The 19,913-nt window shown below is 34.4% G+C and overlaps 1 protein-coding gene across 42 annotated transcripts in view; it reads right to left on the bottom strand.

The window, feature by feature from the left end:
- The window catches only part of MEF2C (myocyte enhancer factor 2C), a 169,021-nt gene that overhangs the window by 80,484 nt on the left and 68,624 nt on the right, over window positions 1-19,913 (bottom strand). For 23 of the 42 annotated variants that reach the window (XM_025438536.3, XM_049108263.1, XM_049108272.1 and 20 more), the window contains one exon: window positions 16,026-16,218. In XM_025438536.3, the coding sequence (XP_025294321.1) occupies window positions 16,026-16,079 (54 nt within the window). In that variant the 5' untranslated portion in view covers window positions 16,080-16,218. Of the gene's footprint in view, window positions 1-16,025; window positions 16,222-18,049; window positions 19,534-19,662; window positions 19,805-19,913 lie in introns of those variants that run through there. The other 19 variants (XM_025438537.3, XM_049108273.1, XM_049108267.1 and 16 more) reach the window with 5 other exon arrangements.

Below are 19,913 nucleotides of genomic sequence, written 5' to 3'. Positions count from 1 at the left end.
TTAATAATGAGTTAAATAAAGGCTATCTCCCTGGAATTGATAAAGAATCATAATAATTACATAGATTTACACAAAATGTCATTTAATATTTATTTTATAGGCAATTTAGTTACCCGGATGTACTTGCACATTGGTATTTTATTTAGTGAAACAGTGTACAGAGTAGGTTCAATTAGAAGGCACTGGCCCAAAATACTTTCATATATCTAAAACCACTTTTAATCAGACTTTCATAACCACAAACTGTAGGTGGAATGTCTCAATACAGTATGGTTTCTGTTGTACTCAACCTCAGAATTTAGCACGTTACAACACTCACCATCAAAGTAAATTTCAGCACAGAAATATCATTAAAGCTACTATTTGTGTTTACTTTTAGGTACTCCTCAACTTTTGTGTAACCAAATAGGCTTCTGGATAATGCATACTTATTTAATAATACCTGTCAAAAAAGTCAGCACATATAGCTTCTTTTCATTAAAAACTGCAAACTGAAATGGTGCTGACTGTATTAAAGCATTTAAGAAAATATCTTCAAAATCTACTCTTAATTGCTCTAAATTTAATTCTGTATTATGTTCATACTCTTCACAGCATACTCAAAATGTATTTTATAATGCTTTTTCTCATTGTGCAGGGTTAGATAAAACTGTTTTTAAGCATTAAGCTTTCTAAAGAGACCTGGGATATTACTCTTCTTTAAAATATGCCACTCAATGACAAAGATTGCAATTCAGAGCTTTTATACTTAAATATAATAATGTATTGTAATGATTACATTTTTCATAACTTGACAATAATTTGTAATGGGGACAAGTCCATTTCTATTTAAATAACTTATTTTTAACCTTAGGTGAGATAGAAAACTGTTTTTATAGTAGTTAGCAAGGAGATGATGCTCTTTTCTACTGTTTACATCAATCAAGGTGCACTGACAAGAGAATAAAGCTAGTATTGTTTAGTGGACATTATAACTCGACATTTTATTTCCCGAATTAGAGACTTAATATGTAATATATGCGTGGAAAGCAAAACTATTCTATAAACACTGACCATTTTATTTTTTTCCCTTTACTTCTTGAAACAGTCCCAAATATAATGACGATGTTGCAGTAAGAGATTTTAATATTAAGTTTTATAGTGACTTTGAGTTTTAAATCCTAGCATAAAGGGCAGGCATCACACATCCTATATTTATAATTACTCTAGAACATATTAGGTATAATCAGGAATTGAAATTAGAGTTTGAAATTGAGAAAAGACACATTCATTATATACAGCTCCATACAACTTAGTTATAAAGAAAACTGGTAAACCTATTTACAGAAACAAAAATAATTCAAGGAATTTTTATTGAGCATTTTCTTTTTTTAAAGGTCCTATTTATTTAAGAGAGAGAGAAGGAGAGAGAGAGAGAGAGAGAGAGAGAGCAAAGCAGGGGGAGGGGCAGAGAGAGAGGGAGGAGCAGATTTCCTGCTGAGCAGGGAGCCAGACATGGGGCTTGATCCCAGGACCCTGGGATCATGACCTGAGCCAAAGACAGCTGCTTAACTGACTGAGCCACCCAGGCACCCTTTATTAAGCATTTCCTATACAAATGCTAAGCAATATTTATTCACCATTCTCCATTTCAGACATTTGTGCTAGATGCTGGGGTTTCTATTACATATATATCGCCCTTGTTCATGTCTCTTCCTCAGGGCTGGGGAAAAAAAAATAGTCATTAAAGCTTAAAAGCAATTTTCTTTATTTGAAGCAAAATGCATAGTGTTATACTTTCAGTCATGTGCAATGATCTGAAATTGTATTTTTATCTAGTTAGGTGAATTGTTTTTGTTTTCTGACCAACTTTTTCCCTAGACTGAACAAGAAAAATAACAGTAGATGTTAACCCAATCAAGATGAATATGAAATGAAACCTACCATATTGGTTATTTCTTGTCTTGTACTCAGTGAAAGCTGATTGTGATATTATGTCCCTCCCCCTTTCCATCTGGTTGCTGGCAGGCTCCCAATCAAGCTGAAAGGCTTAAATTAGCTTAAATGCCAATTTCTTCTATGAAGCTTTCATTGTTAAATTCAGATAAAACTCATTCCTCCATCATTGTCGTCCTCTAAAACTTTTCACAAACCTTTACTATGAAACTTACTCTAATATTATAGAGTTGGTTGTTTATGAGTCTGCCTCTCCTATTGGCTTTTGAGTTCCCCCAAAGACCCCATCTGTGGCTTCATACAGACTGACCAGTGTACACTCAATCAACATTTGTGGAACCAGTGGATTATGGAATGGAAATAGTCTATTTTAAAGTCTGAATATTTGATTTGTGGCCAAATTTGATGAAAAAGATGAGGTCCTAAAAAATGGTGGCACGAAGTCAAAGATCCTCTGCTTTTTTTTGTAGAATTAAGATAACCTTGATTTTATAGCTTTTGAACTAAAATAACTTTTGTAAAGATTAAACTCATTTAGATTTTTAAACAATTATTTCGGCAGGATTTGCTGCAGGAGTTTTGTTATGTTGTTTTGTTTGCTTACTTTTAAATTAGCCTTTTCAAGGTCTGAATACTTAAGGTTTTAGAGGGAGAAACCAGTTTTCAATTATGCTGACTTTCTATAAAGCTTGAGTTAAGTAGGATTTCAATAAAAAATTGCTAACAAGAAAAAAAATAGTCTTAACGTCTCAATATAATTTTCTGCTAAAAGTACTTTTTTTACTTGAATTTTTGATAATTTAATCTCTCAAAAATAAGAGATTTTGGGGTATATGTATTTGTTTTACTAAAAAGTTTACCAAACCCCTGTGCCACCCAGGGATTCCTACTAAAAAGTTTACATGTTAGTGACAGGAATCTTGAGAGAAAGTAATTATACCTTTTGGAATCTGTAATAGAGAAGCTAGAGAATGGAGAGAAATATATATGTACATATGCTCTAGACTTCAATAAAAAGATATTTTAAAAAATTCAGAGAAAAGTGGTCTTTATTTCTTGCCCAGATGACTCATCATGAAGGATGATAAAGTGTGAATATAAAATTTTAATTTTATAGTCACAAGATACAGAGATAAAGGGGGAGGATCTAAGTTCAAGATGACTACATTCTTTGAGCAAAAATTTATTGAACCTTCCAATGAGTTCAGATTTTCAAAGAACATGTATTTGGCAAAGTATTCGGTGAAGTCCCCATCTCAATATTATATAATTGAGACTGGTTAGTAGTAATTTAGGTGATTTAAATACAAATTGATTGATCAATGTTACGTTTAACGCAAAGTCTGTAGTAAAGCGCCACAGAGCTCGGTAACTTTTCTGTCTCAGACATTTTTATCATTGGTTTGGATGACGATGCTTATCAGATCTGTGTATTAACATAAATTTGGTAGAGTACCTATAGTTCTACAGACGAGAAAGCTGGTCACAAATAATATGATGAAATAGGTAATTTTAATCTTCATCCATATTTAAAGAAATAATTCTATAAGCTCAGGTTGGAGGAAGATTAATGTGGGAGCTGATTTTGGGGAAAAGCTCTAAAGTTATTGTGTTCTATAGTGGGAATTAATAATTCTAATGATCTTTCATTAGTAGTAATTAATCTTAGGACAGTATTCAGTTCTGAGGATTGCACTTTAAGATGGCACTAACAAAATCAGAGTATAGGATGGCAAACAGGTTGATGTAGGATCTAAGAACATTTTGCATTAGAAATCACTGAGGGAATCTGGAATGTTTAATCCAGAGGAGGTAAGAGTGATATGCCAAATACCTTCCAAGATCTGAAGGCTTGTGGCCATGTGAAGAGGCAGATGAGTTAGTCTGTTTTATTCTACAGATCAGAACTAGAAAGAACTGCTGAAAATCTTTTATTTTGTTTTTAAGATTTATTTATTTATTTGAGACACAGAAAAAGAGAGTGTGCGTGCAGGAGTGAGGAGTGGTGGTGGAGGGGAGGGGAACAGAGGCAGAGAATCTTTGGAGCAGACTCCGTGCTGAGCACAGAGCCTGCAGGCAAGGACTGGATTGATCCCACAACTCATGAGCCCAAACCAAAAGCCAGACACAACCAAATGAGCCATCCAGATGCCTCTGCTGAAAATCTTTTGAGAGGCTGAAAATAGGGAAAATCTAGTGAGGAGAACTGGCAAGAGGGGATCTAGTCTCATAAAGTAGGAAGCAGCTCATGCCTGAACATATTCAAGTAGAGCTGCATTATCAAGGAAGGTTGAGGTATTCCTGAATTAAGCAGGAAGCTGGACTAGAGAAACCTTTAAAATATTTATTTCAAATTTTAGTTGTTCAGATTCTATGCCTAGGTATAGCACAGATTTCTAGGTCAAGGGGAAGAGCTGAGTGAATGGTAATATGGTTCAAAACAAGAATTAATTTTTGCAATTTCATTCTATAGAATGCTCTAAGTTTTGGTTACTCAATCTCATATAGTATCATAATCACCTCTAATTTCTGTATGCCAAGAAGTAAAACAGAGTCATTTACATTTGTAGCTAGATGAGATACAAAGACTGTGAAGAATTTGAGTTACATATTAAATTATGGACAGTGCTGAAAACGCAGATTGTCCAGATTGATAAGATAGAAAATTCACATTAAAATATTTTTAAAGAAGCAGTATATATGAATCATTATCAGGGCAGTGTGGTATAGAAACAAAAACATGAGAATTAAAAATCAAGTATGAGGTCTGTCACTTATAAGCTGTGTGCTCTTGGGTAAATTGTTTAACTTATCTGAACTCTAGTTTCCTTATCTGTGAAATGAAGACTATAGGAAGCATCTTACAGAGTCATGAGAGTTAACCTAGGGCTCTAATAAAAGTGAGGTGACTTGTTGACTGTGAAACACTATACAAGGCAGGTAGTATTTTTTTTTTTCTGATGCATCAGGCTCAGTCATTTCTTGTTACATATCGTAAAAGACTGCTGTCCTAGAACCTGCCAACTTGTGTTACCATTATTATGTCTAGACTAGAGTTTCTCTCTCAGCTAGACCTTGAACTTTCCTTGAAAGCTCAGAACATCTCTTTTCCAATCTTGTAACCTGAGGTCCCAGAACAATTTGACTTGGCTAAATATTTGTTGAATGAATGGATAGATGGATGGAGGAATTACATATTTTTTTTTGCAATCCAAATGAATTGTTAAAAATAAATTTCTGTGCATGTTCAAACTACATGAATGGATATTTGCCCTGCGAGAGGAAAATTTCACAGTTATTTTCCTTTTTTGTCATATTAACTTACAGGGAAAACATGCATTTGGTAAAAATGAATAGTCGATATCTTGGACTGGGTCAAATTTTGTGTGGGGGTTTGTTGGTGAAATTATCCTATTTCTTAAACTTGTTTTTAGATAAGTGTTGACTTCATTTGGTGACTTTTTTCTAAGAAGTTCAAAGACCTTATAATAAGTTACCTCACTACATTTGACAGTATTTCTTTGAAGTTAGGATATGGCACAGTTCATCATTCCCATTTTTCAGATGATACTGTAAATTTGTGACATGAATTGCCTTATTCAAGGTCACAAAACTAGTTCCTGGATGAACCAGAAATAGAACCCTCTTCACACAAAATTCATTCTTCATTCCATTAGTCAGTGTTCCCTCTTCTAGATAACTGTGTATTTCAGGGGCTGACGTTCAGCACAGCTTGGATCCCATCAAATGTTCATTGAGCAGTGTACAGGTACATTAAGAGTGGTCAGCAATTCTGATTGAGTATGGCAGAGTAAGGCATAACCTATAAATTAACATAAGGATAGCTTTCTAGGTTAAAGTAAAAAAATATTAATAACATAAAAATTGAGAAGTTGGCTTCTTCATTCTGACAATATAAGCTCCTTTTGTGTGGACACTGTAGTCAAGTCTGCCCTCAAGTCCTCCAACCATTCCCACTAAAGCCAGTGAGAACCACATGCATGCACTAGTGGGTACACACTAGTTCTATATTTATGGATGTTTATTTAAATTTCACAAAATGAGAAACATTTTGGTTGGTAAAAAATACAGGTTTGTTTACAGCCAGAATAAAAAAGGTGGGTCTCCGACTTACACACCGGCCATGTAAATATCAAGTTCTAAAAACAGAGGACAAGTCCTGTATCATTTCCTACTGGGCTGGGAGATTAGTTTAAATACTGTGTAATGGAAAGGGCATTTAATAATGAGTCTCCACGCCACATGTATGCCTGCTTCGTTTGCCCTCCCAATCCCAGCTCTGTTCATAAAGTTACCTTAGGAGAACTTTCCTGCCATAGTAACTGTGGGAGTCCTTGTACCTTACAGGAAAGAATTCCGAATAAGCAAAAGAAAAGACCCTTGGAGGGATCCCTGGGTGGTGCAGCGGTTTGGCGCCTGCCTTTGGCCCAGGGCGCGATCCTGGAGACTCAGGATCAAATCCCACGTCGGGCTCCCGGTGCATGGAGCCTGCTTCTCCCTCTGCCTATGTCTCTGCCTCTCTCTCTCTCTCTGTGGGACTATCATAAATAAATAAACGTTAAAAAAAAAAAAAAGAAAAGACCCTTGGAAACAGCAGCTCCTCACATTTATGAGAACAATCAAGTCCTAACTCTAAAGAACTTGCATTGCATTACTAAGGGAAGCAACAATAATTGTATCTATGGGTTTCCAATACTTGTCTTCACCACTCAGAATACTGTTGGCTGAATCCTAATCGAACTGTTCAATGAGACTGGTCAATGAGTGGAGAACTTTTTACTCATTTCTTTAATTTATAAAGTCATATTAATTTCTTTGTTTTACAAAGTATTTGGGACTAACCTATCCAACGGATTCTACTTTCAAAGTTTTGAGGTTTTATTTTTATTTTTTATCCAATTAGAATCATGATAAATATAACTCTCACTCACCCTATGAAAATATTTTAAATCCATTCCTCCTCACTCCCAGCATAGATTCTCTCTCAGTTTCCTCCTGGTTAAGGAAACAGAGTGACTAATGAGGGACAAGATGGACAGTTCATAGATACAATGCACTCTCTAATCCAGAGCCACGAAGTCTTCCTATGTGTTTAATGGGTTAGAGATGGAGTCAAGAGTCTGCAACGACAATCTCTAATTGAAAAAAAAGGGAAATGCCCTCTTAAATGCTCTTTTCTTCCCCTGGCTTGTTCCTGACAGTAAGTAATGGTACAACTGTTCTAAACTATTCCTCTTCAATTTTATTTTGTTTAATTCAGTCTGTCATTAGAAAGGCTTGCAAGCTTTAGGCTTGATGATTACTCTCGGTGGGAGGAAGTAATGCCACTGCAGACTTGTGTTCTAGACAAGCGCTCCTTTATACAATGACGGGGCCTGCCATCGTAAATGAAAGGCTCTTTAAAGAGCAGTGAGGGACTCTTTTAAGCAGACTGCTACCATGTGCTTGTAACCCTCCAGCATAACTTGCGAGGATGAGACAGCAGTGTGTTCTGCTGCAAAGAGGACTATTGTCCTCGTTAGCCTCAAGCAAATTGAGCCGTGTTTCGCTGCAATGTAGCAGGATTTCCAAAGGTTTTCAGGCAGTAGTTCCTAAAATTCTGAACATAATAAAAGGATTAAAATAGGGGGCTCAGAGTGTGGAATTTAGAACTTTACAACCCGTCACCTAAGTCAACCCTCAAACACCAAAATAAAACTTTGAATTTTATGCACTGCACACTACTTTGAAGAAAAATAATGAACAATGAGTTAGATTGCAGTTAAATAATTGAATGCACATGAATAAACTTGAGTGTTTTTTCAGACTCACAGGATTTGGGTCTTAAAACTTGTGGTAGCTGATTTTTGATGTATATGTTTACATGAGGAGAAGGAAGAAAGATGATCTACAATTATTAAACTTATCAGGATTTAAAAGATTTTATTGTGGTCCACTTTTAAGCCCAAGAATGTTCTGGATTTTAAAAAGAGACGAATATAACACAGTTTTTACTTTTTTCTATGTGCCATTCAGATCTGCTTGGTTTGTTAAAAGGCTGATTTATTCTATGACTCCATCGACAGATTGTATCTCATATACATAAAATGTATCATTTGAATCTGAGATGAATCAAATAAACCAGATTAATATTTTGGGGGCAAAAACATGTTTACTAGTTTAACAAAGCCAAAATGTACCTAAGGTAAAGGTCAAAGACTACTTCATTCCCTGCTGAGCAAATGCTCAGGAAGCACATTTGTCTACGTTTCCTGTCATAACAGGAAGAGTGTAACTTCTTCCTTTCCACGATGGCTTCAGTTTTACCTCCTAACTCCAATATTTTCTCCCTCAGGGCCTTCCAAATCAATCCTCGCAAGACAGAAGGCAGGAGGCTGTCTCCGTTGTAGTTTCCAAACAGTTGCATTTGTTGAAATGTTATTTAAATGTTAGTGATTTCTTAAGCTAAACGGTTCCAACTTAAAATTAAAAGTCAAATTTCCAAACATTTAGAGTGGTTCTCTTATTCCTATTAGTGGTTCAACATATTTCAAAAGAAATGCAAATATATATATTCCATATTATGGAATTTCATTTACTTCAATTTAATGATGTTATTTTTCTTTTTAAACCAAAGCTATTATTCTAGAGGTGGTGGTGGTGGGGGGGAGTTGCCATACTGTCTCCAAATAGAGTATGTGGGGATATAAACTTTAAAAATACTTTCATCATAATAATTTTTGAAGGAGCTTATTTTAAATGAATAAATTACAATGTTAGAGGAAGTCTAGACTGCAAAGGACATAGCTTTTGAAAAAATTAGCTACATGTTCTTTAATCTACAGTTTGGAAGAAGCCTCTTGGTTTATGTGGTCTATTTATAATGTTAATATTTTTAGGGTTGGTTTCTCAGTAATACGATGTCACACAGTTTGTGCATTTGCAAAGCAAAAGGTGACTTGTAGCAGACAGAATGGGGTGTGCATGCATTTGTAGACGTGGAAGGAACCATTCGATGTCAACTTTCTACATAAAATGACTGAGATACAATAAATACAAGCATCAAGATTTTTCTAAATGATACTTTAAAATGGAAATTATAAGAGATATTCCAACTAGAACTGAAACAACAAAACATCTTGAAGCCTTAAAGTACATAGAGGAAATCGTTATTCTCTTCCTTGTGAAACTTCTGGCTTCTCTTGGATTCCCTATCAAAGGAAAGCTAATGAATGAATTTGATGGCATTTAAGACAATACTGTATGTTGGTAAATTGAACACCAATAAAAAATAAATTTAAAAAAAAGACAATACTTCTCTGGTAGTAAAGGAATAGATCTATTGGATACATATATAAAATATCCCACGTGTAAGGGGTGCATAGTAAGTGTGTGGCTCGCTCTCTCTATGATTCAACCAGATAGTGGGAGGACCACTTGTGAATTGTTTTTAAATTGCTAAGGAATAGAATAGAAACCGATGGCCTGATGTCATAGCTGTTAAACATACATCTGAGCACTCTAGCTACTTTTTTGTTTGATTTGGAAACTCACTAAAGTACATTTTTTTTCCTTCTGGTTTCCTCTTTCAGTCTCTTCAATCACCAGTAATTCCAGCTCTCTGAACAAAACTCTTCCCTTTGGTGATTTTAAGATTAATGAAAGAATGATTTAACTTATGTGCATGGGGAACTTTTAAGTTAGGCATCCATAGGATGCAGCAATATACCCTATAATTCAATTCTAAAATGTACTACTATGCTCTAAAATGTTGCTATTATAAACCCTAATTTTATTTATTAATACCAAATTTAGGGGAGGCAGTAAGCTGTTAAGAAATGACACTGAAAGAAAAAAAGGCATAATCATCATCATTATGAGGTATTTGTGGATTTATTTTAAAGTCAATGCTTTTGTGTTTTTTGAGCTTTTTATTCACTTGATGTAAAACAAGCTTCCAGACATTCATTGACTACCATGGATAACTCTCTGATAGTATTTTAAGTATAATTTCCTCTCTAATACTATATATTTGGTATGCATCAAGCAACTTAAGATTCTGGAAGTTCTGTTTGTGAGGATGACAAAAGAAAATGTATATTACTGGATTCCTCTGTTCTTTGACTCATGGTTCAGAATTAATCGCAAAGTTACTTCCTGAAGCAAATTATTTGTCTTTCTAAATTATCCAGTTTCTCACACTTAAAGAGTAGGTTAGTAGATTGTTACTCTCAAGTTTAGAACTGTAATTTATTTATTGATATTCTGGATATCACCTTGAAGGAACACTACAGTAAAAATTCCACTGAAATTTTAGCTTAAGTTCTAAGAATGGCCTAAAGTAGTGGAAAGCAGGAGAAAGTAAGGAGTAATATTCGTTTCTTTTAAAAAGAGAGTCATCAAAGGAAATCAATAAATCTCTTTTATTCAGTTTACTTTAAAAAACATCAGATTTAGTTTAAAAACACCCATATGTAGAAACTGTTCAGAGGCTGTATAGACACTAAACATATTTCTCTATGATTTTTTTTTTCTGAGCCCATTTAAGATAATTTATGAGTTGTATAAAGAAACTGACATAGGGACATAAGAAAAGACAAAAAGAAAATTTAACAGCTATGATCTCTGAATTCTTTTTAGTCATAAGGGGATTCTCTTGTTCTATTAACAGGAGAATGCTGCTAATTGTCTTTAATTTGTGCTCCACTTATTGCACTGATAATTACATGAAAATTTGTTTGCTAGCAAAAACTATTAGTGTGCCAGACCTGATGGAAGAGAACTTAAGACATTTAAAAATCTTTTTACCTTAACTTACTACATTAGGCCCTAACTGTGTTAGTTGGCAAATATTTTTTCCCTTACAATTATTCAAACATTTAAATGTCTTTTTTATAAGTCACACAAATGCATTTGGATTTACCCTCTTACTCTTTCAAAGTGGGGAAGCTGATAATTTAAAATACAAGCATACAAGTATAAAGTTTAGGTTGAGCAAGCATAAAGTTTTATATAACTTTCTTCTTGATACAACCAATATAACAGATTTCTAAGTCTATTTGTAAAAAGAATCATACAAGGGCAAAACTCATTTAAAAGTCTGGCTTTTTCAGGAGCATATTTACTGGTACCATATGAAGGAGGGTAACATTACTGCCTGATTGCTGGAGGTACATAAGGAGTAAAAACAAAGAATCATTGAAATTGTGGTTTAAAATAAGCTGAAAGCTGGAAGTGATAGAAATGGTGATAAGTAGTTCAAAATACCTTGATCAGTAACATACATTTGAAAGTAAGTCCCACAAGCATAGAACTTAGAACACTACTTCTTCCCATCTTTGTCACAAGCCCTGTTCTGCAAATGTCTATGATTTTCCTTCAGGTCCGCAAGCCATCCTCTGCCATCAGCTGCTCCTGCTCTGAAAGGATTCTCTCGCCTCTTGTGAGCTTGCAAAGGCTCCTTTGTGCTCCTGCTCTGCTCTGTTCCACTTTTCCTTCTAGCTCCCTGATAGTCTTTTAAAGGTAAAACCCTCTTGAAATGAAGGTTCAGTTACCACTCTTTAGGGTGTTACACAGCGCAGGAGTTGTTTTGATGGAAGTCACATTAACTTATAACAGCTTATGGTTTAAAGAGCCTAAGTCTTAACAGGAACAGCTAATAGGTACATTTATTGGGCATTTATTAAATGCTAGATGCTTTACATTTATCCCCTAATTTAATTATCCCAATGACCTAAAGAGCTGGGTACTATTTTTTAACCCTCACTCTACTGATGAGGGAACTGATAAAGCTCAGAGGAATTAAGTCACTTGCTGGAGGGTTATACAACTAGCTGGTGACAGAACTGGGACCAAAGCTAGGTTCATGTGTGTCTAAAAACCATGCTCTTCACCATTAAGTTACCCTGCATGCAGTATGATGTAATTAGGAAAAGCGAAGACATAAAACCATGCTCTCAGCTATTATATTATACAGGATGCAGCATGACATAATTGAGAAAAGCACGTTTTTGTTTTTTTTGTTTTTTTTTAATCTGGAAGATGTGGGCTCCAAATCTTGGCCACCACCTAGTATTACTATCTGACTTCAAAGCTTTGTATGATCTGGGTCCTGCCTAGCATCTAATCTTTTCTCTCATCTCTCTAAAGTCATACACACCAGACTCAAGTTCCACAAGCTTTCCCTTGGCTCTGTAGCAAGCTCTTTCCGTTCTTAAGGAGCTTTGCAAATATTGTTCCATCTGGAATGTTGTCACCTGCCTAACTCTGACTCATGTTTTAGTTCCCATCTTTTAGCATTTCCTCAGAGAGACCTTTTATCCAATCCTCAATCTAAATAAAGCACCTCTTGTTATACTTTGATAGCACTTTAATAATTTCAGTCATAGCACATTATTTACAACACTTATATTATATATTTATATGTCACATGTCTGCTTCATCCCACTAAGCCAGGGATCAGCTAAGTTTGTCCCATTTTTGTCAGTAAAGTTTTATTCAAATACACACACATTCATTCATTTACACATTGCCCATGGCTGCATCCATGACTAGGGCAGAGGTGAGTAGTTGAGACAAAGACTGTGTGGCACAAGGTCAAAAATATTTGCTATCTGGCCCTGTAGAGAAAAAGTTTGCTGACTTCTGTGGCAGATGATAACCTGTATGAGATTCATCTGGTTTATCACTGAATACTTAATGTTAGGCACATTGCAATCTAATAATATTTGTTGATTTAATAAATACATGAAGTATTCAGCTGTAAATGGGGTTAATAAGAATTAAATGAAATAATACATATGTAATTCTTGGTACACTTTGCTACTTTTATTAAGTTAACTTAGAATCCTTAGGATAAATTAAAAATTCATTATTTTATTTATTTTTACATACTAGCTTAAGAAATCCATCCAGTTTAAGTTAGAAATGGAGAAAGAAAATCTCCATTTGTCAGAAAATCTGGACAAATTTTTAACAATAAAAAAGTTGTTAATTTTTTTCCTTCTTTAAACTATATTATGTATATAACTGGAGTTTCTGTTTTAGCTGTTCTCCCTTCTTCCATTATGAATGGTAGAGTAAGGGCAAAATTCAATTTAAACAGTTAGCTGCTCTGTTTTATAGCAGTGTTGGTTCTTAATGATATTCAACTTATACATCGGCTTTGTAATATTTCATTTTACACTTTTAAGTTTCTTTTCTATTTCTTATTCTGTAAAAACACACCCTGTTTTCTGTATAGCCAAATAAACACCTGCAAAGGCAGAGCAGGCTTTTACTACTTTTGAAGAAAAGACGACAGTGAACCACTGTGTGAGGTTCTATTACGGACTGCAGTGGGGGAAGATTAAAAAAAAGCAAAATGGTTAACATTTTTCTTTTCAACATGTGAACACATAGTTTAAAGGAAGCCCAGGCTAGGGGTGCCTCCACACTTGGGATGATTTGCTCCTGCAGATTTGCTGGTGTTGATTATAGAAGTGACCTACATCTTTTAGGCTCTCATGATCACTCTTGTAGTAAGTAAGTGGTGCACAAAACAAACATTTACAAGTAAAATGGATATTTGAACGTCAATGGCCATCTAAAATAATCATTGAAATATACACCAAAACATACTAATTAGATTTAAGAGTATGAGTGAAGGGCCTGCTGAATCTAAAGTATGGAGAAGACTACATAGATCTTAAATTTCTATAGAATAAAATCAAGGAATTCATCTTCAAGATTAAAAAAGGAATCTAAATTGAACTGAATTTAAACAATTTTTCTTCTCCTAAAGATATTATGACTTCTGACATGGATGAGAGTAACAGCAATTGTAGACACAACCATATTTAAATTAAGAAAAGATGTTCATTAGCTGAAAAATATGTGTTAAAATTCCTGCATCCCTATGTGAGTTATATGTTCCTTTATAAAGCATAATGAAAGCTCCTGAATTTAACCTGCAAAAATTTTCTCTCTTTTTTTAAGCAAAAAGAAGATACAATGAATTTCATGAACCTAAAAATTACCTGGTATTATTAATGAAATGTAGGTGCTAATTCATATAATTTTTGACTGCACTCAAAAACAGATTCTAGTCCAAATAACAAGGTCTAAAGAGTCAATTGTACATGGTGTTCAATATTTCAGTCTTAATTTCAATTTCAAGTTATAAGCCAACTAAAAATATTGTGGTTTTATATTGACAGAATTACTGCTTTTTAGCTTAATCCAGAGCAATAAATAATGTGTAGGAAAAGAATGAAGAAATCTATCATAAAACTTTATCCTTTAGCTCAATTCAGTCCAAAATAGTTCAAGTTATATGTACCTTAAATATAATAATTTAAGGGAGGTATAAACTTGAAAATCTAAAGTTTATCTCTTAATTACATATCAGTTTTGATAGCATAACTAAACTTCTGTTCATTATAATTTACAGAGTAACAACCTAAGTGTCCAATGAATGAATGAAGAAGTGATTACACACACACACACACACACACACACACACACACACACACAGAGAGAGGAATATTATGCAGCCATAAAAGAGGGAATCCTACCATTTGCTACAACATGGCATGTATGGATCCTGAAGGCATTGTGTTAAGTGATGTAAGTCAGACAAAGAAAAGACTGTATGACCTCATTTATATGTAGAATCTAAAAGCCAAACAAACTCACCAAAAGATATCAGACTCGTGATTACCAGATGTGGAGGGTGGGAAGAGGGAGAAATAGATGAAGGTGGTCAAAAGATACGAACTTCCAGTTACAAGACAAATACATAGCAGGGATGTAATGTACAGCATGGTGACCATAGTTAACACCATTATACAACATAAAAGAATGTTGCTAAGAGAGTAAATCCTAAGAGTCCTCATCACAAGAAGAATTTTTTTCCTTTTTCTTCTTTCTTTTTATTGTATCTCTATGAGATGATGGACATTAGCTGAACCTATTGTAGTAATCATTTTACAATATATGTAAATCAAGCCAATCCAATGTATGCCTTAAAATTATACAGTGATGTATGTCAATTACTTCTCAATAAAATTGGAAAAAAACATAAAAAAACTTAAACCACAAATCAGTTCCAGTCTCACTTGCAGTTCCAAGAAGACAGAAAAGGACAATCGGAGAGATAGAATGTCTTTATTTGGGGGAAATTAGTCTGTGAGGGCATCTCTAAGGCTATCCTCTTAGCTTTTCCCAGAGTAAATGGGCAACAGGCAAAATATTCTTCACTCCCATGGTCAAAGAATACCTGCTGGCAGGTTCCATTATTCATTTGTAATGATTGGGATTTGGCAGTACTGTAATTTCTCTCAGGAACCATTGTTTGTTATTTAACATTAGAATGCATACAAACCATCCAGCTATCCTTATATCACCTAACTAAATGCACTCTCCCCATGTGTGAAGAAAAATAGTCAAATCACAGATATTCATGATATACAAGTCTTTGTTGAATAGGGTATTTGGATATATAAAATCTTTAAGAGAGATTAATGGTATCATACAGCATTATCATTGGAGTTGTAGAAAAAAAATATAGCATCATCTGCCTCTTTGTTTATAAAATCCATGGTATAAAGAAAACAGTATGAATTAACTAATAGCTTTTGCCTACATGTTTTAAGTTACTAATATTTTGTGAGGGTATTTGTTGTTGTCAGCACAATGTTAAGTATTTTGAATATATTTGAAAGTCTTTTTTACTGTGAATACACTGAGAGCCATTTTTATAAGCCTATATTCTAAACCTTTAAGTGGATGACCACAAAAGGCCTCGTTCCCATGAATATAAGAATATCTTTGTTTGATGATGCGTGCAGTGTAGCAATGTTATGCTTATTAACTCTTAATTATTAAGCTATTCATGTTATACAAGTACAGTTTCCGTTCAAAATTTATGTAGAAATAAAAAGTGAACAATCATGAATGTGTAAACTGTTTGTCTAATAGATAATAAGGTAATTTTTTTCCCTTTACATAGGATAGAATATTAGCATTTAAACTGGCCACATTTAATTCACTGAAACTCTTAATGGATGTTTATGTAAATAATGATACAGGAAAAAGTTTACCCCACTCACCTGTCTGTTACGTTCATCCATAATCCTCGTAATCTGAATCTTTTTTCTCCCCATAGTCCCCGTTTTTCTTCTCTCTCTCGTCCCTGAAATTATGTATTTTTTCCTTCCTTTTCTTTCTCTTTCCTTTTTCCTCCAAACAAATCTCCTTCTTCAGCACTTGCACTGCTCAGTTCCCAAATTCCTGCATTCGTTCCTGCTGGACAAAAGAGAAAAATTAAATACCACTTTAACAGAAAGGCAGTTTCATAAGAAAGATCATATTCTACTTTTTTAAAAAAGAGAACTATATGAAAGTAAGCCAATCGAATGAATGAGAATAAGTACTAAAAGCACATGGTATATCCCATGCAGGAGCATATCAAATAGGAACAGTTTGTTTTTATAATTAAAATAATCTCATAAGTAATTTAACAAGTCATTTAAATGACAAAAACTATACTTCAAAGCCCAACACTTGAAATGTATCTTTTGCAACGAGTTCCTTAATATTTTTTAATGAAATTAGGTGACTATTTTCACCCTTCTATTATGAAAAATTACCTAAATCAGAGAGTTAATGAACCTTTATATACCTGTGTATGCTAAGTAGGGCAGCTAATTCATTTTTGAAGGGAAAACAATCTCGTGTTTTGACAGCAGAGGTGATAACGTCCCTCGTTATGCAAATAGGATGGACTATTATGAAAGTGCTATTTGATATATGTAAATGTCAACTAATTTAAATCTAAATCCTTAATCTTATTTTTAAAAAGTCACTGCTCTGAGAACACTGTAAAAATAATTTGGGATATTTAATCTTACATAATAAGCAGCTATCAGCAGTGAGATCTCCTTTTCCTCTTGAAAGCCCATAAGCTGTATCTTGAATACAAGAATCAAAAAAGATAATCATTCACCGAAAAGAAATGGTGCAAAAAATTAGAGTATTACTCCATTTGTAATGATACTCTTTAAAAAAAATAACTACACTTTTTATAATAAGCTATCAGTTCTCTAAATTTAAATATTTTAAAAAGACATCTCATATGTCTTTGGGGAGTAAGATACAAAATTACAGAAGCCTGATATTATAAACTAGATATCTTTAGGTCATGAATTAAAATTAAAGAAATGATCATCGATAATATAAAATAAACCCAGAGAAACCGAGTATTAAAAGTATATATTTTACTTTGTTTTAAATTATATCTGAAAACACTTGAACATAATGAAAACGAATTGCCGTGAAATGTGGAAGTTAACAAGAAATCATTCCACATTGGATTCTTCATTTGTAAGCAACAGCTTCAATTATTCTATCCAGTCTTATGTCAAAGAATGCAACTACTTTACACGTTGCTCAGAATTTCCCTGTTTTAGTTGGTGTCTGACAAGGGACCTGAGAAATTCCCACATGTATTATGTAATGCTAAGCCAATGTCCTGGCTATTTAATAGATTATTTGGCTCCAATTCAAAGGTATTGAAACAGGAAAGCTGTTAAACACTTGGTCTGATCATCAGCTGTCTTTTGATTTCTTTAATTTAATTTCTAAATTCTTTATCACCTTGAGTAAATTTCTTTAAATTAAAATTTTCTGTGATTATCTAATTGCAGAGGCTATTATGATATAATTAGTTCTGGTGGATTAAGTGCTGCTTAAATACTAAGACCATCCATCCTCTTTTGCCCAATGCCTTTCTATGAAGCTGCAGCTCAGTTGTACCTTTGGGAATACTATATATGTTGAGTAACATCATGACCACACAGTGCTCATCAAAAATTATTACTCCAGCGGTAATTTTAAATGTTGGAAGTAGTTCAAAAGTTTTAAAGAGTTACATAAATAACACACATTTGACAAATACACATGAAAAACTTAGCTACAATAAGACATTCAAATCACCTTAAAATATGAAACATTCACAGAACACAACTGCATTATATATTCACTGTTGCCAAACACTGTCCCATCTATCTATTTTTAGAAACTGTCTTAAATATCACTCAACTGGGCAACTTTCCTGTGTTTCCTATAGTCTTACCTTAGAAGCAAGCGGCACGTTAGAATGGCATTTCCCATGCATGTGCAAGACCCCAAAGAGACAAACAGGCTTCCTCTATCACAGCAAAGCCAACCCATGAATCCACAGCAAACGCATATGGGACAATTTCCTTTCTTTTCATTTAGCTGAGGCCGGTGGCACTATCGGCTTACAGGACTATGCCTGCCTAAGCGCTTATTCACTTTAAGGTGGAAGGTCAGGGTGAACAGATTAGAGTGTGGTGACAAGGCGGGGAAGACGAGAACTTCTACAGATCCTGGTTTCAAAATACAAATAACCAACCAAGCAGAGATGCATCCCTCTGAGAAAAGTCTCTTCAGAAAGGCAGAGGGAGAACTCCTCATGAGCCAAACTTAGAAGAGTTCCTACACATCACCACCCCATATTTCACAACTTGGAGAGACGCTTTTTAAAAAGAGCAGAGCAAGGATTTTTTTTAACTCTTAAGAAAGGATGGGAAATATTTTGCCTGAAAAAAACGTATATGCATTTATCGAATATATATATAAAATAGTTGGTGAAAATACCATTGGATGTATTTTCCTTCTTGAAATATGCAAGGTAATGTAAAGAGAAACAAGCTTAAATTTCAGTAAAATTAAAATATTTTCTTGTTTTCCATAAAAATGAGTATTTCTCGAAGGGTTGCCTTCTGAACATTTTTAAAATGCAAAACTTGATATTATTATGTACATATGCAGAATACTACACGGTGATGATGCGACTTTTTTATGAAGTAAAATATGTCACGAAACGTGGCTTAGAGCATTTGATTATGGATCACCACATTTCAAGGCTGTCAGTAAAAATTCAGAGTTAGGAAGGTCAACAATAGCTCAGTAGTTGTTTTCTTAGCATCGCTACTTCTCTAAGCTGATTTTTTTTTTATGCAAAAATTATCTTGTAAGGTCAGTTTCAAGTATTAATTTGTAGGAAGTCCAGAGAAGCTGAAAAAGAGATTAAATAACTTAAGCAGTTTTAAAAATTGTTTTGTATGTATATGAAGAAAAGAATAGCTAAACTACATGTAGTAGAATTTCAAGTTATGCTGAGAACTTTCATTATGTACAATCAACCATAAGCTTAAAATAATTCCAGCAGCCTTGCCGCTACTTCTTTCCACATGAAAGAAGCATTCTTGGAAAATGACAGAGCTACACAGAAACAATCAGTAATTAAAAAAAGAAAAAGAAATGCTCTACCACAGTTACACTCTATAGAGCTACAGTCTTCTGCATTTTTTTTTCTTTTTGTCAACCTAAATATAAGAAAAATAAAATCAGGCTGCTTACTAAAAAGGGGAACTTCATTATGGCAGGCTTCTGTTCACTTTGAGTTTGGCATAAGCAAACAGATGAAGGCAAAGTGGTTTTGAGACCCAAGTAGAGAAGAATTTCTTGTGGACAGATGCTAAAGATCTTTCTCCCACCCCAGCTCTCTCATTTACAAACAAGTTCCCTTGAGTGACACACTCCTCCTCCCCCCTTCCCTGCTTCACTTTTTCTTGCTCTCTTCCTCCCTCTCTCCCTCCCTCCCACAAATCCCTCCCCGTAACACAGAAGAATCTTGACAGAATGGCAGGAAACACGCACAGACTGGTCAGGGAAGGATATGATGTCAGCAACCACGAACAATAAAAGGTGTAAAGGTGCTTCCTTCCCTAAACTGTTCCAGAAGTGTAAAATGGGAACCAAAACTCTTCACTTCCTTCTCTGAGCAGAACTGTCTGAGTGTGCTGTGCTGCACACCACACACAGAGAGGTTTTTGAGAGGTTCAGATAAGGGACAATGACAGAAATCCAGACACGGGGACGCAATTTTCTATTTCTATTTTTAAAACACC

This window comes from Canis lupus, chromosome 3 (genome assembly GCF_003254725.2).
Source record: "Canis lupus dingo isolate Sandy chromosome 3, ASM325472v2, whole genome shotgun sequence".
In the NCBI taxonomy this organism is placed as follows: Eukaryota; Metazoa; Chordata; class Mammalia; order Carnivora; family Canidae; genus Canis; species Canis lupus.
This window is presented reverse-complemented; position numbering and strand designations above follow the sequence as displayed.